Consider the following 20,220-nt stretch of genomic DNA (forward strand, 5'->3'; position numbering starts at 1 on the left):
TTCAGTCCCTGGTTTGGTTTAGATACATTGATGACATTTTTGCCATATGGACTCACGGTGAGGCTGACCAGTTAAAATTCCTAGAACCCCTAAATACCTTCTCCCAACTAAATTTCACAAGGTCCTATTCTGAATCCCGTGACACTTTCCTTGATGTTGATCTCGTCCTCACCAAAAGTCAGCTACACACATCTGTCCACATTAAACCTGCTTACAAACAACACTACTTACATTTTGACAGTTGCCATGCTTTCCATGTCAAATGTTCCCTCCCATGCAGCCTAGGGTTTTGAGGCAAACGTAGGTGTTCATATGCAGACTCTTTACAGCAATACACCACCATTCTCACCTCAGCCTTCACTGGACATAATTACCCTACCAGTCTATTTCAAAAGCAGATTTCTCAGACCATCACATCCAATCTTGGTTTTGCTGATCCCTCCAAAAAACAACTCTGGGGCACACCACATGTCACTCCATAGTATCCTGGTCTTGAATGTATTAATCAGCTATTTCGAGAAGGCGACTTCCTAAAATTGTGCCGTGGAATTCTGTCGGAGATTTTGCCCATCACACATAGAATAGCTTTTTGTCGCCCTCCCAATCTCCGCAATATTATTGTCAGACTGTATGCTCCTTTGCACCCCTCTCCCTGCGCTGTTTCTCGTATCCCTGTGACTGCCGCTGCTGCAAGACTTGCCCCATGCACCCTCCTACCACCACCTATACCAGCACTGTAACTGGCAAAACATATGCTATAAAAGGGAGAGCCACCTGTTAATTGAGCCATCTTGTATACCATCTGATGCAGTTCCCAACAATCAGTCTTTCCTTCTCAACCCATCCAGTAAGCCTTCCCTGACCTGCAGTTCTGTGTGACTTCTCCAAAGTCTACCACTTTTCCTAAACCTTTCCAGTCCTTTTCCTTCATCCCTCTTCCTTCTCCTTCAATCCTTCTGCTTAAGGAGGAGGCAGCTTGGAGGGGCTTGCATAAGTATAACCGTCTGTTATATGTGTGTGTGTTTTCCTGCTGCCACTTGATGAGTAGATATTATTATTATTATTATTATTATTATTATTATTATTATTTTAAATCTATCGAGTTACATATATTGATTATTATCACTGTTATTCATTTCAGATAGTTTGATTCCTCTCTCCAAAATCTGTCTCACTGTTAATATTCCATCTTTGTGGTGTAATGCACCATATTATAATGTAAATGTTGTTCTCTGTTGGAATTCATTGCATGATATTTGAAAATTTTGGTGACAAGAGGTTGTCTGTTTCCTGCATCTTACATGTTTAGGCTGTCACATTAACTAGAAGGTTTCTATGTGACACCTCACCATTTTGCTAGTCTGAAATATCATTCACCACTTCCTTCATAAAATATGTTCTTCGTTAGTTGACGCCGGCTGGGGTGGCAGAGTGGTTCTAGGCGCTACAGTCTGGAACCGCGTGATCACTACGGTCGCAGGTTCGAATCCTGCCTCTGGCATGGATGTGTGTGATGTCCTTAGGTTAGTTAGGTTTAACTAGTTCTAAGTTCTAGGGGACTGATGACCTCAGAAGTTAAGTCCCATAGTGCTCAGAGCCATTTGAACCGTTAGTTGACCATTATAAACCAGTTCCTTCAGAAAGTAGTATATTATATTTACCATGTAGGTAACTTATTATTTCTTACTTGCAGTTGCCAAAGCAATGCGTATAACAAAATGTTTTGTGTTTCGTAATTTGTTCATGCATCTTTCAAATGTATATTGAGCTGTGTTTCTCCCTGTGTGTGTGTGTGTGTGTGTGTGTGTGTGTGTGTGTGTGTGCGAGAGAGAGAGAGAGAGAGAGAGAGAGAGAGAGAGAGAGAGAGAGAGATGAAAACTGTGGCCAAAAGCTATATGAGAGTGTCTTTTAATTGTGCCTGTCTGCAACTTGACGTGTCTTCTTTATGATATGTAGCAATTTATCTTTTCTTATATTGCTGATATTCCTACCGGGAGTTTCCATTGTTTGAAACATGAAAATATAAGTTTTTGTCAGATTTTTTGACAGTTCAATGTTGACAGTTCTTTACTGACAAAAACATACTTTTTTTACATTTTGTAACTATAAAAAGTATTTTACTTACAAAGACATGACAGAAAAAATATGCTATAAATGAAATATGGTCATCCCTTCCAGCTAGACATCACTTAATATTGGCAATTAGCCAAAACAGGCCTTTTGTGTAAAATATTAAAAATATATTTCCTTATTGCAGCTAATTTTGGAGCATTCATTTACATTGTGTCTTATACTGATGTATAATGTGATAAGTGTCCAATGGAATATGAAGTATTTAAATAATTTATGACCTTATACAGGGTACACAAAGTTCACAGATGCCAGCGGTGTGCAGTGTGGTGGATTGAAAGAGGATAACAGTGATGAAAGTTTTCTCATAGTTCAATGTGCATAGACCATCCAGTTGTTACGTAACTTTTTGCATTGGAAGATATTACCATAAACTGATAGCGACTTTCAAAGTAACATTTCAGGTATCTTGTCGATATGCCGTACTTCGACTCAGTATTTTGAGAATATTTTCCCACCCTACAGTATTAGCAGCTATTTTTAAATGTATTTGGAGGCCATAAATGCATTGTAGCTTTCTTAAAATTTGCCCACTTGTATGTAGTAAAACTCAGTATTTATTTAAAACCATTTACTTTTATTATAATTATTATTATTATTATTATTACTACTACTATTACTAGACACAATTGGTCTCTGATTTTGTGTGTTTCGTAGTCACTATTTTCATTGTTAAATGTAGCCCCTTAAGCTTGCTTGTGAAGTAACGGTAATGGCATTCATCATAATTACAGACACTTCAGTTTCCTATATTTAGGAGATGACAGCTTGCGTCTGTCATTCAAAATGGTTCTTAACAAGTGTAATTGACTCTAAGAAACTCTCCTTTTCCTTGAAGAGTTCTCTCTGTGTTAGAACATTTTCCCTGTTAGCTTGTTATTCCTGTTCAGTTTTATTAATTACAATCCTTCCATTTGTGTAAATTGTGCTGTTTCAGCTTCACATGGTCTTTATTTTTGTATTTTCTCAGCTCACTGCTAGTTCTTGAATTGTAAATCTCTGATATATTCATTGTTAACCAGGTCTTACCTGAGTATTTTAATATTTACTAAAATAATTTCTTATATAATAACTTTTCTTCCTACCTTTATGGAGTGAGACTAACATTTCATGCTTACTCCCTTCCTAGCTGCTGGATAACATTGCAGTTTCTCTGTGTTAAGTGTTGCCCTGCAGATTTTATAGAACTTAAAAGGTTTACTGTTATTGCATTGTCCTTTAAATTTGAAAGCTTCCCTGTGCTTGAGGCTGAGTTAATGCATTAGATTCTGGGTATTGTTAAGATTAATAGAAACAGAGCAATAGAACAATTCCCTATTGGTCTGGAAAACTGTTGCTATAAAATCACAAGTCTTCCAAATTTTATCCTGTGTATTAAATTGAATTTACTGTTGGATACATACACTCTATGTTAGGATCAGCTGAAACAAAGATAATGTTGAAGAAGAAAATATTGAAGTTATAGAATCAAAGGTGTATTTGTAGAAATCAGCAGTGACAGAAAACAGAAGGTAAAAAAACTGAACAAGTTTGTATAGCATTTTTTTTTAGATTGTGGTATAAACAGATCTTTTAAATTGGTGTGGATGAAACAAAAGAAAGTTAATATAATACTGAATATTTTTTACTGTCAGATATCCGGTGTTCAGTACAGTTTTCTGGTACTCACTTCATTACTATTACACTTATAGTTCAGTAATGTGTTTCTGGATCCTCATCAAATGGCAATAATTTTATTTTGTTTTGTGTGTGATTTTTCAGAAACTGAACTTACGGTACCAACTGCTGATGGAATTCCAGTGCAGCAAATGGAATGTACAGAGATAAAGTCACGGCCTCGGCCTGGCTCCTTCAACACCGGTCGGCCCCGAGTGCCAAGATTGCCACCGCCTCCCCCTGCAGTACAGCGTCGTAACAGCACAACTAACTCTTCAGTGGATGACAGGAGTGATTCACAGGACCTGATATCATTTAGCAGCCCATCGCCTCCAGATCGAAGTAGCTGCGGTCTCGATCTCGAATCTCTGGTGTCGGACACCGACCGGCCTAGCTTCGAACGTAGCCAGAGTGCTGTTCCGCAGATGAGACTGTCTTCATCATCGAGTGTATCATCACCTTTTGTACCATCCATTCAGCATGGATATCCAAAAAGTGGTTCTAAAGCAGATACTATACATTCGTATCACCCTTTGCAACACTCACCTCAGCAACAAAGCCATTTACAGCCAAGGTCAGGGTTTCTTGGTTTTTCCTACAGAACAGCATTATCTGAAGATAGCCCTGTTTATAACACAGTCATTCCTGTAGTAAACAAGTCAGATTTCTCTGTGCAGCAAGTGTTTGATCCAGTGCGAACTTTCTCTCAAGCAGTACCCGGTGTCCATAAAGGTGTGTCAGGAACTGGAGATTCATCAAATTTCAATGTTCTGAAGGTCATAGAGAAGAAAGACAATAGTAACTTAATTGACCTCCAGTCATATGACAGCAAGGAAGAGGAATCTGTAGACAAAACATTAGTGAGAGTTAGTGTCCTTGAAGCATTTGACCCATTATTATCAAGTGATGTTCATGGCAAGTATAATGAATTCAACAGAACTTCTGAAACAGATATGTCAGGTGCTGATTCAAAAAATGGTAAGTAATAATTTACAGTTTATAAACTATTGAAGAAAAGTTTGGTGGAATAATTTTTCTGTAAATCTCTAAACTGAATATGTTTCTGCTATTGTGTCCAGTTGAAGTATGGTTTAACACTAAAATAGCTTATTCAATTGTACACTGAAGAGCCAAAGAAACTGACACACTTGCCTAATATTTTGTAGGACCCCCGCGAGCACGCAAAAGTGCCGCAACATGACGTGGCATGGACTCGACTAATGTCTGAAGTAGTACTGGAGAGAACTGACACCATGAATCCTGCAGAGCTGTCCATAAATCTGTAAGAGTTCGAGGAGGTGGAGATCTCTTCTGAACAGCGTGTTGCGTGGCATCCTAGATATACTCAGTAGTGTTCATGTCTGGGCCGTTTGGTGGCCAGCGGAAGTGTTTAAACTCAGAAGAGTGTTCATGCAGCTACTCTGCAACAATTCTGTGTAAGTGGCGTGTCGCATTGTCCTGCTGGAATTGCCCAAGTCTGTCTGAGTGCACAATGGACATGAATGGATGCAGTTGATCAGACAGGATGCTTACGTACATGTCACATCTTAGAGTTGTATTGAGACATATCAAGGATCCCATATCACTCAAACTGCACACGTTCCACACCATTACAGAGCCTCCACCAGCTTGAACAGTCTCCTGCTGACATACAGTTCATGGATTCATTAGGTTGTCTCCATACTCGTACATGTCCATCCACTCAATATAATTTGAGACTAGACTCATCTGACCAGGCAATATGTTTCCAGTCATCAACAGTCCAATGTTGGTGTTGATGGGGCTGGGTGAGATGTAAAGCTTTGTGTTGTGCAGTCATCAAGAGCACACGAGTGAACCTCCAGTTCCGAAAGCCCATATCGATGATGTTTCATTTAATGTTTCACTCGCTGATGCTTGTTGGTGGCCTAGCATTGAAATCTGCAGCAGTTTGTAGAAGTGTTGAAGTTCTGTCATGTTGAACGATTCTCTTCAGTCGTTGTTGGTCCAGTCCTTGCAAGATCTTTTTCCAGCTGCAGTCATGTCGGAGATTGATATTTTACCAGATTCCTGATAGTGACGGTACACTTGTGAAATGGTTGTATGGGAAAATCCCCACGTCATCACTACATCAGAAATGCTGTGTCCCATTTTCCATGCGCCGACACAACATTTGAACTCACTTAAATCTTGATAACCTGCCATTGTAGCAGTGGTAATCAATCTAATAACTGTGCCAGACACTTGTCGTTTTATACAGGCGTTGCTGACTGCAGCGCCACATTGAGCCTGTTTACATATCTCTCTATTAGAATATGCATGCCTATACCAGTTTCTTTGGAGCTTCAGTGTATATAATGTACTCTAATTCTGTTTAGTGGAAGTGTTTCCTTACAAAAACTGAAATGACTATTCATCGTATAACTAAGGGGCACTAGTAGTATAAAATTAGTGACATTTTCCTTGTTTATTCTGCAATTGTTGTATATCTCTGACACAAAATGTGTAGATTCTTTTCTACTAATTACAGCATAATGAAGGTAAAATGTCACTTTGTCAAATTGGTATTTACTGTATATATTCTGTTCATAGGGGGTTAGGTTGGAATCCCAGTACACATATACTGATTTAGGACATTCATTTTGTTTGTAATTGGATTTCATTCATTCTTTATGTTCTGTAGATCCCATCGAGGAAGGGAACCCACAGGGATGTGGAATAACCTACCGTATTTACTCGAATCTAAGCCGTACTCTAATCTAAGCCGCATCTGAAAAATGATACTCGAAATCAAGGAAAATTAATTTTTCCGAATCTAAGCCGCACCTGAAATTTGAGACTCAAAATTCAAGGGGAGAGAAAAGTTTTAGACCGCACCTCCAAATCGAAACAAAGTTGTTCCATTGTAACAAGAGACACAATTTAGGTCGAATGGATGAAGATACAGCTACAGTAGTTTGGTTCGAGTCATAAGCTTAACAGTTAAGCTTTACCAAGTAGCCATTGCTATGTGTCAGGCGCTCCGTCCGTATTTATATGGGTACCCTTCCTTTTTCATGTGTTAGAATCGATTGCTTGTTTTGCTTTGATTTGATAAGTGACGTTCTTTGTTATATATGTTCACGTCACTCTAAGCTCAAAATACATTACTGTACAGTGTCGTGCATTGTTTGTCGTATTCTGATAATGAGTGTTTAGAACCTGTCGCCGCCTGCGGCATGGCTTGCTTTTGTGTGCGTTACCACGGCATACAATTAAAGAATTGTCTCATAAGCAAAACAATGGCAAGAGACTGCTATTTGTTGTTACTTACACTGCTGCTTTCTTTGATAATGATCAACAAGAACCAAATAATAAACTACGTATGATAGAAGATGTTCGGAACGAGAGTTTAGCGAAAATTTTTCTCTGTTTGTAAATCTTTGCAGACGCCTCTTTAGTACATTACATTCTGCACAGAAATTAGTCATCTTAGATTTAAAAATCTAGTCAGTTGCCGTGCTTCATTTCTGACTGTATCACTATTCAGCATAAGAATAACACGAATATAAACATGACATGATATGTATATTCTTCCGTGTTCGCTGTTGTCTCACTCTAGTTTCATAGTTGATTAGGCAGACAGGATTTAAATGAGATAGCAGCAAACATGAAAGAATATATGGCATAATGTTTACATTCTTCTACCTTTTCTTTTAATTTATTTACTGACACAGAGGTTTTGGCGCCAGTATTTATCTTTGTGCCTGCAAAGCATGCCTGTGTAGCGCTACATATATTCAACGGCAGAAGTTAGTTGTGGCAGCACCTACCAACATTTTTCAGAACTTCCACTTACTTTGCACTCGATTCTAAGCCGCAGGTGGTTTTTTGGATTGCAAAAACCGGAAAAAAAGTGCGGCTTAGATTCGAGTAAATACGGTAGTTAAACTTTAATAAAAGTGAGCAAAATCGTAGCTCAATCTATATACTCCATTAACAATAAATTTCCACAATAATGCTTAACTCTTTCATGACTAAATTAATTACAGAACTTATGGACTTCTTATGAGCACTTTATTAGCCTAATAAACCACTCACAAAAAATGTAGTTTAAATCTTGAAAGTGGCATATTAGCCCAAAGGTAGGAAAAAATTAGTGGGGACTATTCTTTCCACTCAACTGTGGAGTAACTCAACTCAGGAATTTCAAAAAAAATGTTGTTGCTTATTTTTAAGGACAAAAAACAACTTTAATATTACTTTCACATGTATTAATTTCTGTAGTTCTTTGAGTTGACTAAGGTGATGTAGCGTGGAACTTAGAGAAGCATATTTTATACATAATGGCATATGATAGCTGCTGCACATATTCATTCTTTTTTCTTTGTTCTTTCTGCTGCATCCTCTGTTTGTGTCACCTTTCTTGGGCAAGTGGGTTCCAACTTCTGCAGACAAACTTCATCTGGAACTCCAGACATGCATCTTTTCAGTGTTTGGAAATCTAGTGTCCTCTTTAAGACTTGAGAAGCCTTCTCAAGCTTCCATAAATGCCTCATGCAGGAATTAACAACTGCCAAATCTATTAGAAAGAAAAACAGTTTCTGCCACCACTTCAGTGGATGATGACGTTGTTGTTGTTGTTGTCGTTGTTGTTGTTGCGGTCTTCAGTCCTGAGACTGTTTTGTTGCAGCTCTCCATGCTACTCTGTCCTGTGCAAGCTTCATCATCTCCCAGTACTTACTGCAACCTACATCCTTCTGAATCTGCTTAGTGTATTCATCTCTTGGTCTCACTCTACGATTTTTATCCTCCACGCTGCCCTCCAATGCTAAATTTGTGATCCCTTGATGCCTCAGAACATGTCCTACCAACCGGTCCCTCCTTCTTGTCAATTTGTGCCACAAACTCCTCTTCTCCCCAATCCTATTCAATACCTCCTCATTAGTTATGTGATCTACCCATCTAATCTTCAGCATTCTTCTGTAGCACCACATTTCGAAAGCTTCTATTCTCTTCTTGTCCAAACTATTTATCGTCCATGTTTCACTTCCATACATGGCTACACTCCATACAAATACTTCCAGAAACGACTTCCTGACAAATCTATACAGATGTTAACAAATTTCTCTTCTTGAGAAACGCTTCCCTTGCCATTGCCAGTCTACATTTGATATCTTCTCTGCTTTGACCATCATCAGTTATTTTGCTCCCCAAATAGCAAAACTCATTTACTACTTTAAGGGTCTCGTTTCCTAATATAATTCCCTCAGCATCACCCGACTTAATTAGACTACATTCCATGATCCTCGTTTTGCTTTTGTTGATGTTCATCTTATATCCTCCTTTCAAGACACTGTCCATTCCGTTCAACTGCTCTTCCAAGTCCTTTGCTGTCTCTGACAGAATTACAATGTCATCGGTGAATCTCAGTTTTTGTTTCTTTTCTATGGATTTTAATACCTATTCCAAATTTTTCTTTTGTTTCCTTTACTGCTTGCTCAATATACAGATTGAATAACATCAGGGAGAGGCTACAACCCTGTCTCACTCCCTTCCCAACCGCTGCTTCTTCCCTTTCATGCCCCTCGACTCTTATAACTGCCATCTGGTTTCTGTACAAATTGTAAATAGCATTTCGCTCCCTGTATTTTACCTCTGCCACCTTTAGAATTTGAAATAGAGTATTCCAGTCAACATTGTCAAAAGCTTTCTCTAAGTCTACAAATGCTAGAAATGTAGGTTTGCCTACAGTGTACAATCCCCACAGCTGATCAGATCTATAAATTCCTCTCATTATTTTATTAAACTCTGCCACAGTCAAAGTAGCAGAATACTTCACTGCTGCTACCATCTTTATTCATTCGCAAAGCATTGATGTTTTTGGAATATTGTTATTTGATAATATATGCAGAGGTTGACTATCGTGCCACTTGACTGCTGTAGTGCATGACCCAACAGCAAATTCAGATTCTCCTCTGCTAACGTCCTAATTTTTTCAGCATGTCTGGCAAATCCTTCCTGTTTGAACAATAGTTCCATAGCCTTAAAGGATAATGAGACTGTAGCTCTTCCATTATTTGATATGTTGTAAAATTATGAGCAAATACCAGCAGACTTTTGCTTCCAACCATTAAATTTATTAGTGTAAGCATGTAATCTTTCGTCAGCGAAAATTCAGACCCATCATCTTTCTTTTTTTTCCAATGTAGGTGTGTAAGTTTATAATGTACCTAGTATGTGCGTCAGCTAGGCACTACGCTTTATAGCCATACTTGACTGGTTTGTTTGGCATATATTGTTTTAGTGTTGAACATCCCTTGAAGGCCACTGTACATTTGTCAACTGCCAAAACATCGTGGTTTGTACCCTTCATACAGAGCCCCTATGACAGGTTGGATTTGTGCAGCATATCATATCCCAGTTGTACTGTCTTGACATGTGCTGCTGTCATTGCAATGCAGATTCTCAACAAGTTTTTTGTATTGATGCTTTGTCATCACTGAGGAGATAACAGGTACACAATGGATAGGATCAGTATTCCAATGATTTGAGTTGAAACTGGTATATAACCATCAAAATAAGCATTCCCATTGAAATTTTTACCTCAGCAATGGTGATGTCCTGCCAGTTGGAAGTTACCTTACTTGTTTTCTTTCTTGACCTCACCACACACGTTTCCTGTTTGACATATAAGTTTGCTTGATTGCAAATGTATAGCAACAGATCCTTTGTAAATAAAGATTGGAAATATATTATTTCATTATCAGAGTTGGTGAGATTAGCCACATTTTCTCTACTTTCTTCTAATTTTACTGGAAGATTTTTCGATATAAGAAATATTCTCACTCCATGTGTTAACACTAGGAGAAAATGTGGAAATAGCTCTTTCTGGGATCAAGTTCAATACACTTGGATGACGAAGAGCCATGATTCCCATTTCTCCATGTGCTATTGTTGAATCAAAATCATCATTATGTGGTATAATAATGTTATCATTAATTTCATTCAGGTTTGTCAAGTGTGCCCAGTGAATTGATATCTTTATCAGAACTGGAGTCAGTGTCAAAACCTGAACCTTCTACATCTTATGAGAAGCAGTGCAAAATTCTGAGAAATTTGTCTGGCGTCAGTCCAGTCATTCTAAACAGTGAGATATATACATTAGACACCACATTCATTCCATAGCTGAACACTTTTAGGTTAGAGGGTCTCAGGGAAATGCAAAAAGAGCTTACATCTCAAAGGGTGTAGGTTGTACTTAGGAAGAACATAGATACAGGAACCATCAGTATAACAGTTGTAAACTGTTGTAGCTGTCTTGGGAAAGTACCAGAGTTCCAAGCGCTAATACAAAGCACTGATACTCAAATCGTTACAGGCGCTGAAAGCAGGTTAAAGTTGCAGATAAGTTCAGCCGAAGTTTTTGTGAAGAACCTAACTGTGTTGGGAAAGCATAGGTAAACACAGTCAGCGGTGGCGTGTTTGTTGCTGTTAGAAGTAGTTTATCTTGTAGCAAAATTGAAGCTGATAGTTCTTCGGAGTTAGTATGGGCAGAGGTCATTCTTGCCAACTGGAATAAAATGATAACTGGATCTTTTTACTGACCTCCCAACACAGATGATACAATTGATGAAAGATTCAAGGAAAACTTAAGTTAGTTTCAGACATTTAGCTTGCTGACTTTAATTTACTCTGTGTGTCGGTGAAAATACATGTTTAAACCCAGAGGTACGCATAAATCATCGTCCGAAATTGTGCTAAATGCATTCTCTGAAAATTATTATGAGCAGTTAGTTCATGAGCCCCTGCGGACAGTAAACATTTGTGAAAACACACGTGACCTCTTAGCAGCAAATAAACCTGTGCCAATAACAAGCATCAAAATGGATACAGGGATTAGTGAACAAAGGGTTGTCGTAGTGAGATTGAATATTGTAACCCCCAAATCCTTCAAAAATAAATGAAAAATATATGTATTCTAAAAAGCAGATAAAAATTTAAAACACACCTACGTGAGACACAATCTCTACTCCTTCCAAAATAACAATATAAATGTAGACCAAATTTGGCTTGAATTCAAAGAAATAGTATTGACAGCAATTGAGATATTTATACCAAAGATATTAAAAAATGATGGAGCTGACTCACCTTGGTACACAAAACAGACCAGAACGCTGTTGCAGAAACAATGAAAAAAGTGTGCCAAATTTAAACAAATGCAAAATCTCCAAGATTGGTGATTTTTTACAGAAGTTTGAAATTTGCCATGGGCATTAATGCGAGATGCTTATAATCGTTTGCACCATGAAACTTTATCTCAAAACCTGGCAGAAACTCCAAAGAGATACCGGTTGTATGTGCAGTATACTAGAGGCAAGATAGTGTCTTCTCTGGGCAGTAGTAATGGAAATATTATCAACAACAGTGCTGCAAAAGCAGAGTTACTAAATACAGGCTTTCAAATTCCTTCTTCAGAGAAGATGAAGTAAATATTTCGGGATCTGAATCAAGAACTGCTGCCAACATGAGTAACTTAGAGGTGTATATCCGTGAAGTAGTGAAGCAACTTGAATCGCGTACTAAAAGCAAGTTTTCTGATCCAGAATGTGTACCAATTAGGTTCCTTTCGGAGTATGCTGATGCATTAGCTCCATACTTAACAATCATATACAACCATTCGCTCGACGAAAGATCCGCACCCAAAGACTGTAAAGTAGCACAGGTCACACAAATATCAAGAAAGGTAGTAGGAGTAATCCACGAAATTGCAGGCCCATATCATTAACATCGATAAGCAGCAGGATTTTTGAACATATACAGTGTTTGAACATTATGAATAACCCTGAAAAGAACAGTCTAATGACACACATTCACCACAGATTTAGAAAACATCATTCTTGTGAAACACAACTAGTTCTTCACACACGCGATATTTGGGAGCTATTGACAAGGAATTTCTAATTGATTCCATATTTCTAGATTTCCAAAAGGGTTTTGACACTATACTACACAAGTGGCTTGTAGTTGAATTGTGTGCTTATGGAATATCATCTCAGTTACGTGACTGGATTTGTGATTTCCTGCCAGAGAAGTCACAGTTCATAGTTATTGACGGAAAGTCATCAAGTAAAACAGAAGTGATTTCTGGTATTCCCCAAGGTAGTGTTCCTTACGTATATAAACAATTTAGAAGACAATCTGAGCAGCCATCTTAAGTTGTTTGCAGACAGTCCTGTCATTTATTGACTAGAAAAATCATCAGAAGATCAAAAAATTGCAAAATGACTTGGAAAATCTATCTGAATGGTGCAAAAATTGGCAGTTGACCCTAAATGAAGAAAAGTGTGAGGACATCCACATGAGTGCTAAAAAGAATCTGTGGTTACACAATAAATCAGTCAAATCTAAAGGGCACAAATTCAACTAAATACCTAGGAATTACAAATTATTTAAATTGAAAAGAACACACAGAAAATGTTGTGGGGAAGGCAAACCAGAGATTACATTTTATTGGCAGAACACTTACAAAATGTGAAAGATCTACTAAAGAGGCTGCCTATACTACGCTTATCTGTCCTCTTTTAGAGTACTGCTGCATGGTCCATGATCCTTATCAGGTAGGATTAACAGATTACATAGAGAAAGTTCAAAGAACAGCAGCACATTTTGTATTATCGCGAAATAGAAGAGGGAGTGTCACAGACATTATACAGGATTTGAGGTGGACACCATTAAAACAGAGGCTTTTCTCGCTGCAGCAGAATCTTCTCACTAAATTTTAAACACCAACTTTCTCCTCTGAATGTGAAAATATTTTGTCGATGCTGACCTACATAGGGAGAAACAATCATTATAATAAAATAAGGGAAATCAGAGCTTGCACTTGCGCTGTTCGAGACTAGAACAACAGAGAATTATTGTGAAGATGGTTTGATGAACACACTGCCAGGCACTTAAGTGTGATTTGCAGAGTATCTGTGTAGACATAGATGTAGATGTAGAAATGACTGTCACAAAAATGAGCTCTCAGCCACCATCCACCAAAACACACACACACACACACACACACACACACACACACACACACACACACACACACACGCGCGTGGTTCACTCACCCATGACCAGACATTATTATTATTATTATTATTATTATTATTATTATTAGAATGCAAAGCTATATGTTTAAAAAAATTCAGTTTATGTAACTGAACTGACCATTAAAAATGCCTGAAAATCATCTGAATTTTCTTCTTCCTCTTTGTCATCATCATTCTCCTCTTCACGTATAAGATGGTCTTCACTCATCAAGAATGTTACTTAAGCCGCTTTTCTTGAAAGTTTTAACAAAAGTGTCTTCTCTCACACTAGACCATGACTGTTTTATCCTCTGCTATACTTGTTTAATTGTAGATTATTTTAAAACTCCTTTTTATTTGAATTCATGTTGGGTTTCATCCATTATTCATTTGTTCCATTCCTCTCTTATATACACTTTAAATGGGTTATTTATCATGACATCAGGGGATTGCAATCATGAAATAAGTCCTCCTGGAACAACAGAAATCTCTGTATTTCCCTGTTTCAATTTCTCTTTCTCAAAATTTTTCAAATGACTACTAAACTGATCTAGTTCAAAAAGAGAACTCTCCTTCAATAAAGCACCTTTCCTTCTCTGTTAATTCATAATGTCATTCCAGCCTCATCCATCCAACTGTTGTCATGTAAGTGAACACCAACACCTGGCAGTGTTTCCAAAGATTTTGGCATTGTTTCACAGTTGAAAATGATCATTGGATGAAGTTTGGTATTGTCGGCACACGATGAAAGGACAACAGTTTTGTGGCATTAGTTAAAACTTCTGGGCTGAGAGGCTGTGGTCGATCTGCGAAACATCATCTTTCTGACGTTTCGTTGCCAACTGCGGGCAACATCTTCCAAGGTGAGTCAGTGACTGGCTGCCAGGCCATTGAGGTCCTGATCGTATAGAGCACATACAGGGCACCACTGAACATCACTTGGGGCCGACTGTACATCTATCTCTGACTAACGTCATTATTCTCGATTGAAGGTAATTGATTGTCACATCATTGGTGCAAATTCGACCCCCATATCTTGTATAAGTATAAGCCTTCCTCTTTTCTGTTAATGTTTTTGAATCTTCATAGCTTCCCTATACATATGTGTGTAATAATGCGATGTTCTGGCTAGCACGCTCTTCTCGTTAAATCTTATTTTGTGATCACCGTCTTCAAAAACCTATCCTGTTACAGCTGATTTGTCGGTATGTCCCAGTCGACAGTTCCTTTTGTGTTCGATTAAGTAAGTATTGACACTTCTTCTCGTAGTTCCAATATAAACCTTCCCACAGCTACATGAATATTATACACCCCAGGAGTTGCTAAGGGGTATTGTATGTCTTTCGCCAATCTTAAACACTTACTAACCTTCTTGGTGGGTCTGAAGGTTGTTTCAACTTGAAACTTGACCAAAAGTTTCCAAATACGGTCCGTAACATTGCGAATAAATGTAAGAAAAACTTTTCCAGCTGACAGTTGTTGTTGCTGAATTGTGTCACTTTTCTTCTGGATGAAGTGCTTGATTTATCTCATTGACAGCGTATCTATTTTTTTAAAAGCTGTTTGCAAATGATTTAGTTTATATTGCAAATAAACTGGCTCACAGGTCTCATTAGCTCTGTCCACCATTGTTTTATTGACACCTCTCTTCTGCCTGGGATGATGGTTTGAAACCTTATGGAGCTAACGGTCAGTATGTGTATCTTTTCTATAGGGCATAAAGTGTATAGAAAAGATGCACATACCAACCATTACCTCCATAAGGAGTCGAACCATCATCCCAGGCAGAAGAGGGGTGTCATTAAAACATTGGTGGACAGAGCTAATAAGGTCTGTGAGCCAGTTTATTTGCAAGATGAACATAATGGTAATTTAAGAAAAATGGTAATCTGACAACAAAATAAATAGAGTACTTCATCCCAGAAGGAAAGTGTCTGACAACAATCAGCAACAACTACTGTCAGCTGGAAAAGTTTTTCTTACATTTATTTGCAATGTTACGGACCGTATTGGGAAAATTCTGGCCAAGTTTCAAGTTGATACAATCTTTAGACACACCAAGAAGGTGAGTGAGTGTTTGAAGATCAGTGAAAGACGCACGACACCTCTTAGCAACTCCTGGAGTGTATAAAATTTGTGTAGCTGTGGGAAGGTTTATATTGGAACAACGAAAAGAAGTGTCAATACCTGCTTAACCGAAGAAAAAAGGCACTGTTGACTGGGACATACTGACAAATCAGCTGTAGCGGAACATGTTTTTAAATACGGTGATCGCGAAATAAAATTTAACGAGATGAGTGTGCTAGCCAGGACATCGCATTATTATGAACATATGTATAGGGAAGCTACAGAAATTCAGAAACACCACACTAATTTTAATAGAAAAGAGGAAGGCTTAAAGTTAGATAAGATAAGGCTGTCGACTCAGCACCAACGATGTGACAACTGATTATCTTCAATCAAGAATAATGACGTTAGTCAGAGAGAGATGTACAGTTGGCCCCATGTGACGTATGGTGGTGCCCACTATGCGCTCTATATAATCAGGACCTCCACGGCCTGCAGCCAGTCGTTGACTCACCTCGGAAGATATTGCCCACTGTTGGCAATGAAATGTCAGGAAGAAGTAGTTTCACAGATCGACCATGGCCTCTCAGCCCGGAAGTTTTAACTAATGAAGACGCTGACCGTCAGAGACTACACATTATGAACAGTTCTGTGCATTTTTTCATGTTTGCTTGTTTTTATAGTTACAATTTTAGCACCTTCCATGGAAACAATTCTGTTACTTGGCACAGCAAATGTCAGAGGAGTTTCATCCATATTCACTATTTGGCTTAGTTCCACACTGTTTTTCTATCAGTGTTGAATAACAAAGTGATATAAAGATAATATTTTCTCTTCCTAATCTTGTGGCACTTCCCGAGATATTTTTGTTTTGGTTCACATGCTATATCCATGATACGTCATAAACCTGTAGCACCATCCAACTTCATGCTTAAAGTCTCTAAGTTCCACTGTAGCGCTACATTATGAGCATCTATTTGAATCATTGTTGTATTAATTCCAGTGGCTTTTTGAAGGTGACCTTGAATCCATTTCAAATCATCATCATCATCATCATCATCATCATCATCATCATCATCTAGATTTGGCCATTTTGCATTCAGTCTTCTATTTCTGCATATGCTATTACTTCTAATTTGTAGCTCACATCATATGACTGCTTTTTATTTTTTTCTGTTATGGAACTAGCTACTAACAAAAATATTGTGCTGTTACCTATACCACAAATCACTTTTAATTACAGTTCACTGGCACCGTAGACCGTAGTGATGGATCGTAGGTTAGGCAGTGTACTGGGTTTTGTGATGGCAGGGTGGGAGGGAGACAGTGTTAGCAAGGTTATGAATCCCTGCTGCTCATGCTTGCCGCATCGGAGCAGTGCTGCTGCCAGTTGAATCCATTGTTGCCTGATAGGGATAGGTTTCCTGTGGCATCGAATATAAGGCCATTTTTTAGACTGGCGGGAATTTTAAATCACGCACTGGACATTTTTATTTTAAATTTGAGCATGACACGCACATGAATTTTGGAGGCAAGTTTTTAAAGAAAAAAGTTAGTCTTATAGTCCTTAAAATATGACAAATAGTTCCCATTACCTTATCCTGCAATATATCTGTGATTTTCAGTGAAAGTTAGCTTATACAGACATTATATGTCTCCTTGGTAAATGTAAAAGTAGGTAAATATAATGCAGTTCTTTCCACACACAAAAGAATAGCACAGAGTTTAAAGAAATAAAGAAAAAGTAAAAAAAGCTGTTGCTGTTAAAATAATTGCTCTGTTTCACTCAGAAACAGTGCTGCTACATTGGTTGACTAACATTGTAAATGAACAACAGCTTCTACACACCAGTTTGACAAATTCACAGTTAATACACTGTAAAAAGAGGGCAGCACAAGTTGGAAGTGAGAACACTGATTACTGTTGGACTTAACAGCAAAAGCAAAAATGAGAGAACTGTACTTCCCACTGGTCATGAAAAGGTTAGTTCTGGTCACACTTATAACATCTAAATTTAATTGATTAAACTAAAAAGAAAGTTTATACTTTTGGGGGAAAAAAAGCTGCTGCCTCTTCAGTTAAAGTAAATAGCTGATATTTACATGCTATTAGTACTATAATATTTGACTACAATGACATTTTTCTTAGAAAATATGTATCTACGTCGGTAAACACTGAGTACTATTTAATGTCTTACTTGTTAGGCAGCTTTATAAACACCCATTTACTTGCCATCTAGCTACCAAAACATTTCAGTCTGAGAGTATAGATATTCGTATAATATGTAGAAAGAGCCGCTAATAAGATAAGATTTTAATTTTCTTTTCAGTTGGTAAGAATTTCCAATTTCATGCTTTATATTGGACAGGAGCCCATGATCCTATTCTGAACCTTAGATAAGGAGGCAAAGTGTACATGAAAATTATTGGTGTTCCTTGTATTGTGACTGATTTTCCTAGTGAAACACCCATTGCAGGCGTGGAGACAGTGCTTTCTTGTGACCTAATTGATTTATCTATCCAGCTATAGGGGAAACTACTATTTAGAATTAACTCTGTACTACAGTGCAATTGAGTATTTTTCAAGTTAACAAATTAACACCAGAGTTGGAAGAAGTGGTGACAGGAAAAAATTTTCAGGTCTTTGGATTTGTAATCTGGTTGTTGTTTACTGAGCCATCAAGCCACACATAACACAAAAGTTTTGCCATTATACATGCAATCTATTCTCGAAGAAGATACTTTCATATGGATCACTTAAAGTACACTGCTTCGTTCCCTCTTTTTCATCAAATGAGTACCATCTCTGTTTTCTCGTAGTCTGCTATGACTGTATTCGAAATACTCATATACTCATTTGGAGCAAACTGATTGGTAACTCCACATCCACTAGCAGCATCTGTTTGGTCAGATGACCATCTGCTCTGTTTGCTGCAGCTGGCCTTAGCTTGCAAGACACTTCATACAGTACTACTAGATATATCAGTGTTGGAAACTGTGACTTGTTCCACAGTAGCCAGATCTGCAGACCATATCTATGTAAAATCCAAAAAAAGATAATATGTGCTGCAAATTGTACTTGTTTTTATATAACAATTGTGATTCTTCAAAGAAAATGAATTTATAAGTTGCATATCATGCAGTAGAGGCCCATCATTGAGAAAATGTAAAGAACACTAGTTATAGAGAGGAAAGCTTAAGGTTCTGTTCTATTTGGCCTATGACAACTAGGGAGGTGTTGCAAGGTGGACTAGAGAGCCTAAAATTCTCTTGAAGTTGCAGAGTCTTATGTGGTCTGTGGTTCCCCTAACATAATATAAATGCCAGGATGGTTGCTTTGAAATGAACATAGCTGATTTTCTTCCACATCCTTGCCCTGTCCGAGCTAGCGCCTCATTGCTTTGTCCATGCCATAGATGGGAGTTATTCTTTCCTTTACTTTCTTGTGCCTCTCATAATAACTGAAGATACATGTAAAAATGGAAGGAAAACATTTGGTTTGCTGTAGTTGCCTATGAAGACAGGTAGCTTGAATCCTTAACTCAAGCTGTTTCTTTATAACCAATAATGATGTTACAGCACTTGGTAGTGCAGTACAATAGAAAGACAAATGGGCGGTAAGTTGTATATTAAGAGAGAAATAATAAGAGAAATAAGAGAATTCTAGAACATATAATGTAAAAGGTGAGAACCAGTTGCCTAAGAGTTCTTATTAATCAATCATTAAATCATGTTCTAATGTTAGAAACGGTACGAGTGATGTATTTGTGTGCTCAATTTTATGTACAATATTATGTAAACTGGTAATTTAAATTTCTGCAGTGGTGGACGATACAGAGTCACAATGTTCGGGCAGCTATTATGACGCTTATGATCCTTTCGACTACATGCATGCTCCATCATGTGATGGCTCTCAGTCAGATCCAGTATATGCAGCTGTTGTGAAAGAGAAGGCCCCAGCTACAGTCACAACACCACCACCACTGCCACCACGTAGCTCAGCTGCCTGGAGTACAATTGAAAGGAGAAGGTCCTCTCTTGAAAGAAGGGTATTTCCTGTTTGTAATTTTTTTTTAATTTGCTGAAGTAATTTAATTCTTAGTTCTATTTAAGTGCTTTTCATTTTTCAGACAAAGACAAAAAGTCGACTGTACGAAAATGTCAGAGTAAGAAAGTGCAGTACAGTACATCAAAATTCGGAACTATTGGCCTTCCATAATATGGTTAAAAAACTCCGATGTAAGTAACCTCACTGCATGTGTTTGCAGTTCAGTCCCTCTCCATTATTATTAACTTGTCTGCTGTTGTCCATAATTGTGTGAATTTAT

The 20,220-nt window shown here is 37.9% G+C and overlaps 1 protein-coding gene across 3 annotated transcripts in view; it reads left to right on the forward strand.

Annotated features, from left to right (window-relative positions):
• The window catches only part of LOC126198654 (phosphatidylinositol 4-phosphate 3-kinase C2 domain-containing subunit alpha), a 266,382-nt gene that overhangs the window by 36,912 nt on the left and 209,250 nt on the right, over nt 1–20,220 (forward strand). For all 3 annotated transcript variants that reach the window (XM_049935126.1, XM_049935125.1, XM_049935124.1), the window contains 3 exons: nt 3,892–4,764; nt 19,715–19,941; nt 20,023–20,131. In XM_049935126.1, the coding sequence (XP_049791083.1) occupies nt 3,892–4,764; nt 19,715–19,941; nt 20,023–20,131 (1,209 nt within the window). The remainder of the gene's footprint in view (nt 1–3,891; nt 4,765–19,714; nt 19,942–20,022; nt 20,132–20,220) is intronic.

The sequence above is a fragment of the Schistocerca nitens genome, chromosome 8 (genome assembly GCF_023898315.1).
Source record: "Schistocerca nitens isolate TAMUIC-IGC-003100 chromosome 8, iqSchNite1.1, whole genome shotgun sequence".
Taxonomy (NCBI): Eukaryota; Metazoa; Arthropoda; class Insecta; order Orthoptera; family Acrididae; genus Schistocerca; species Schistocerca nitens.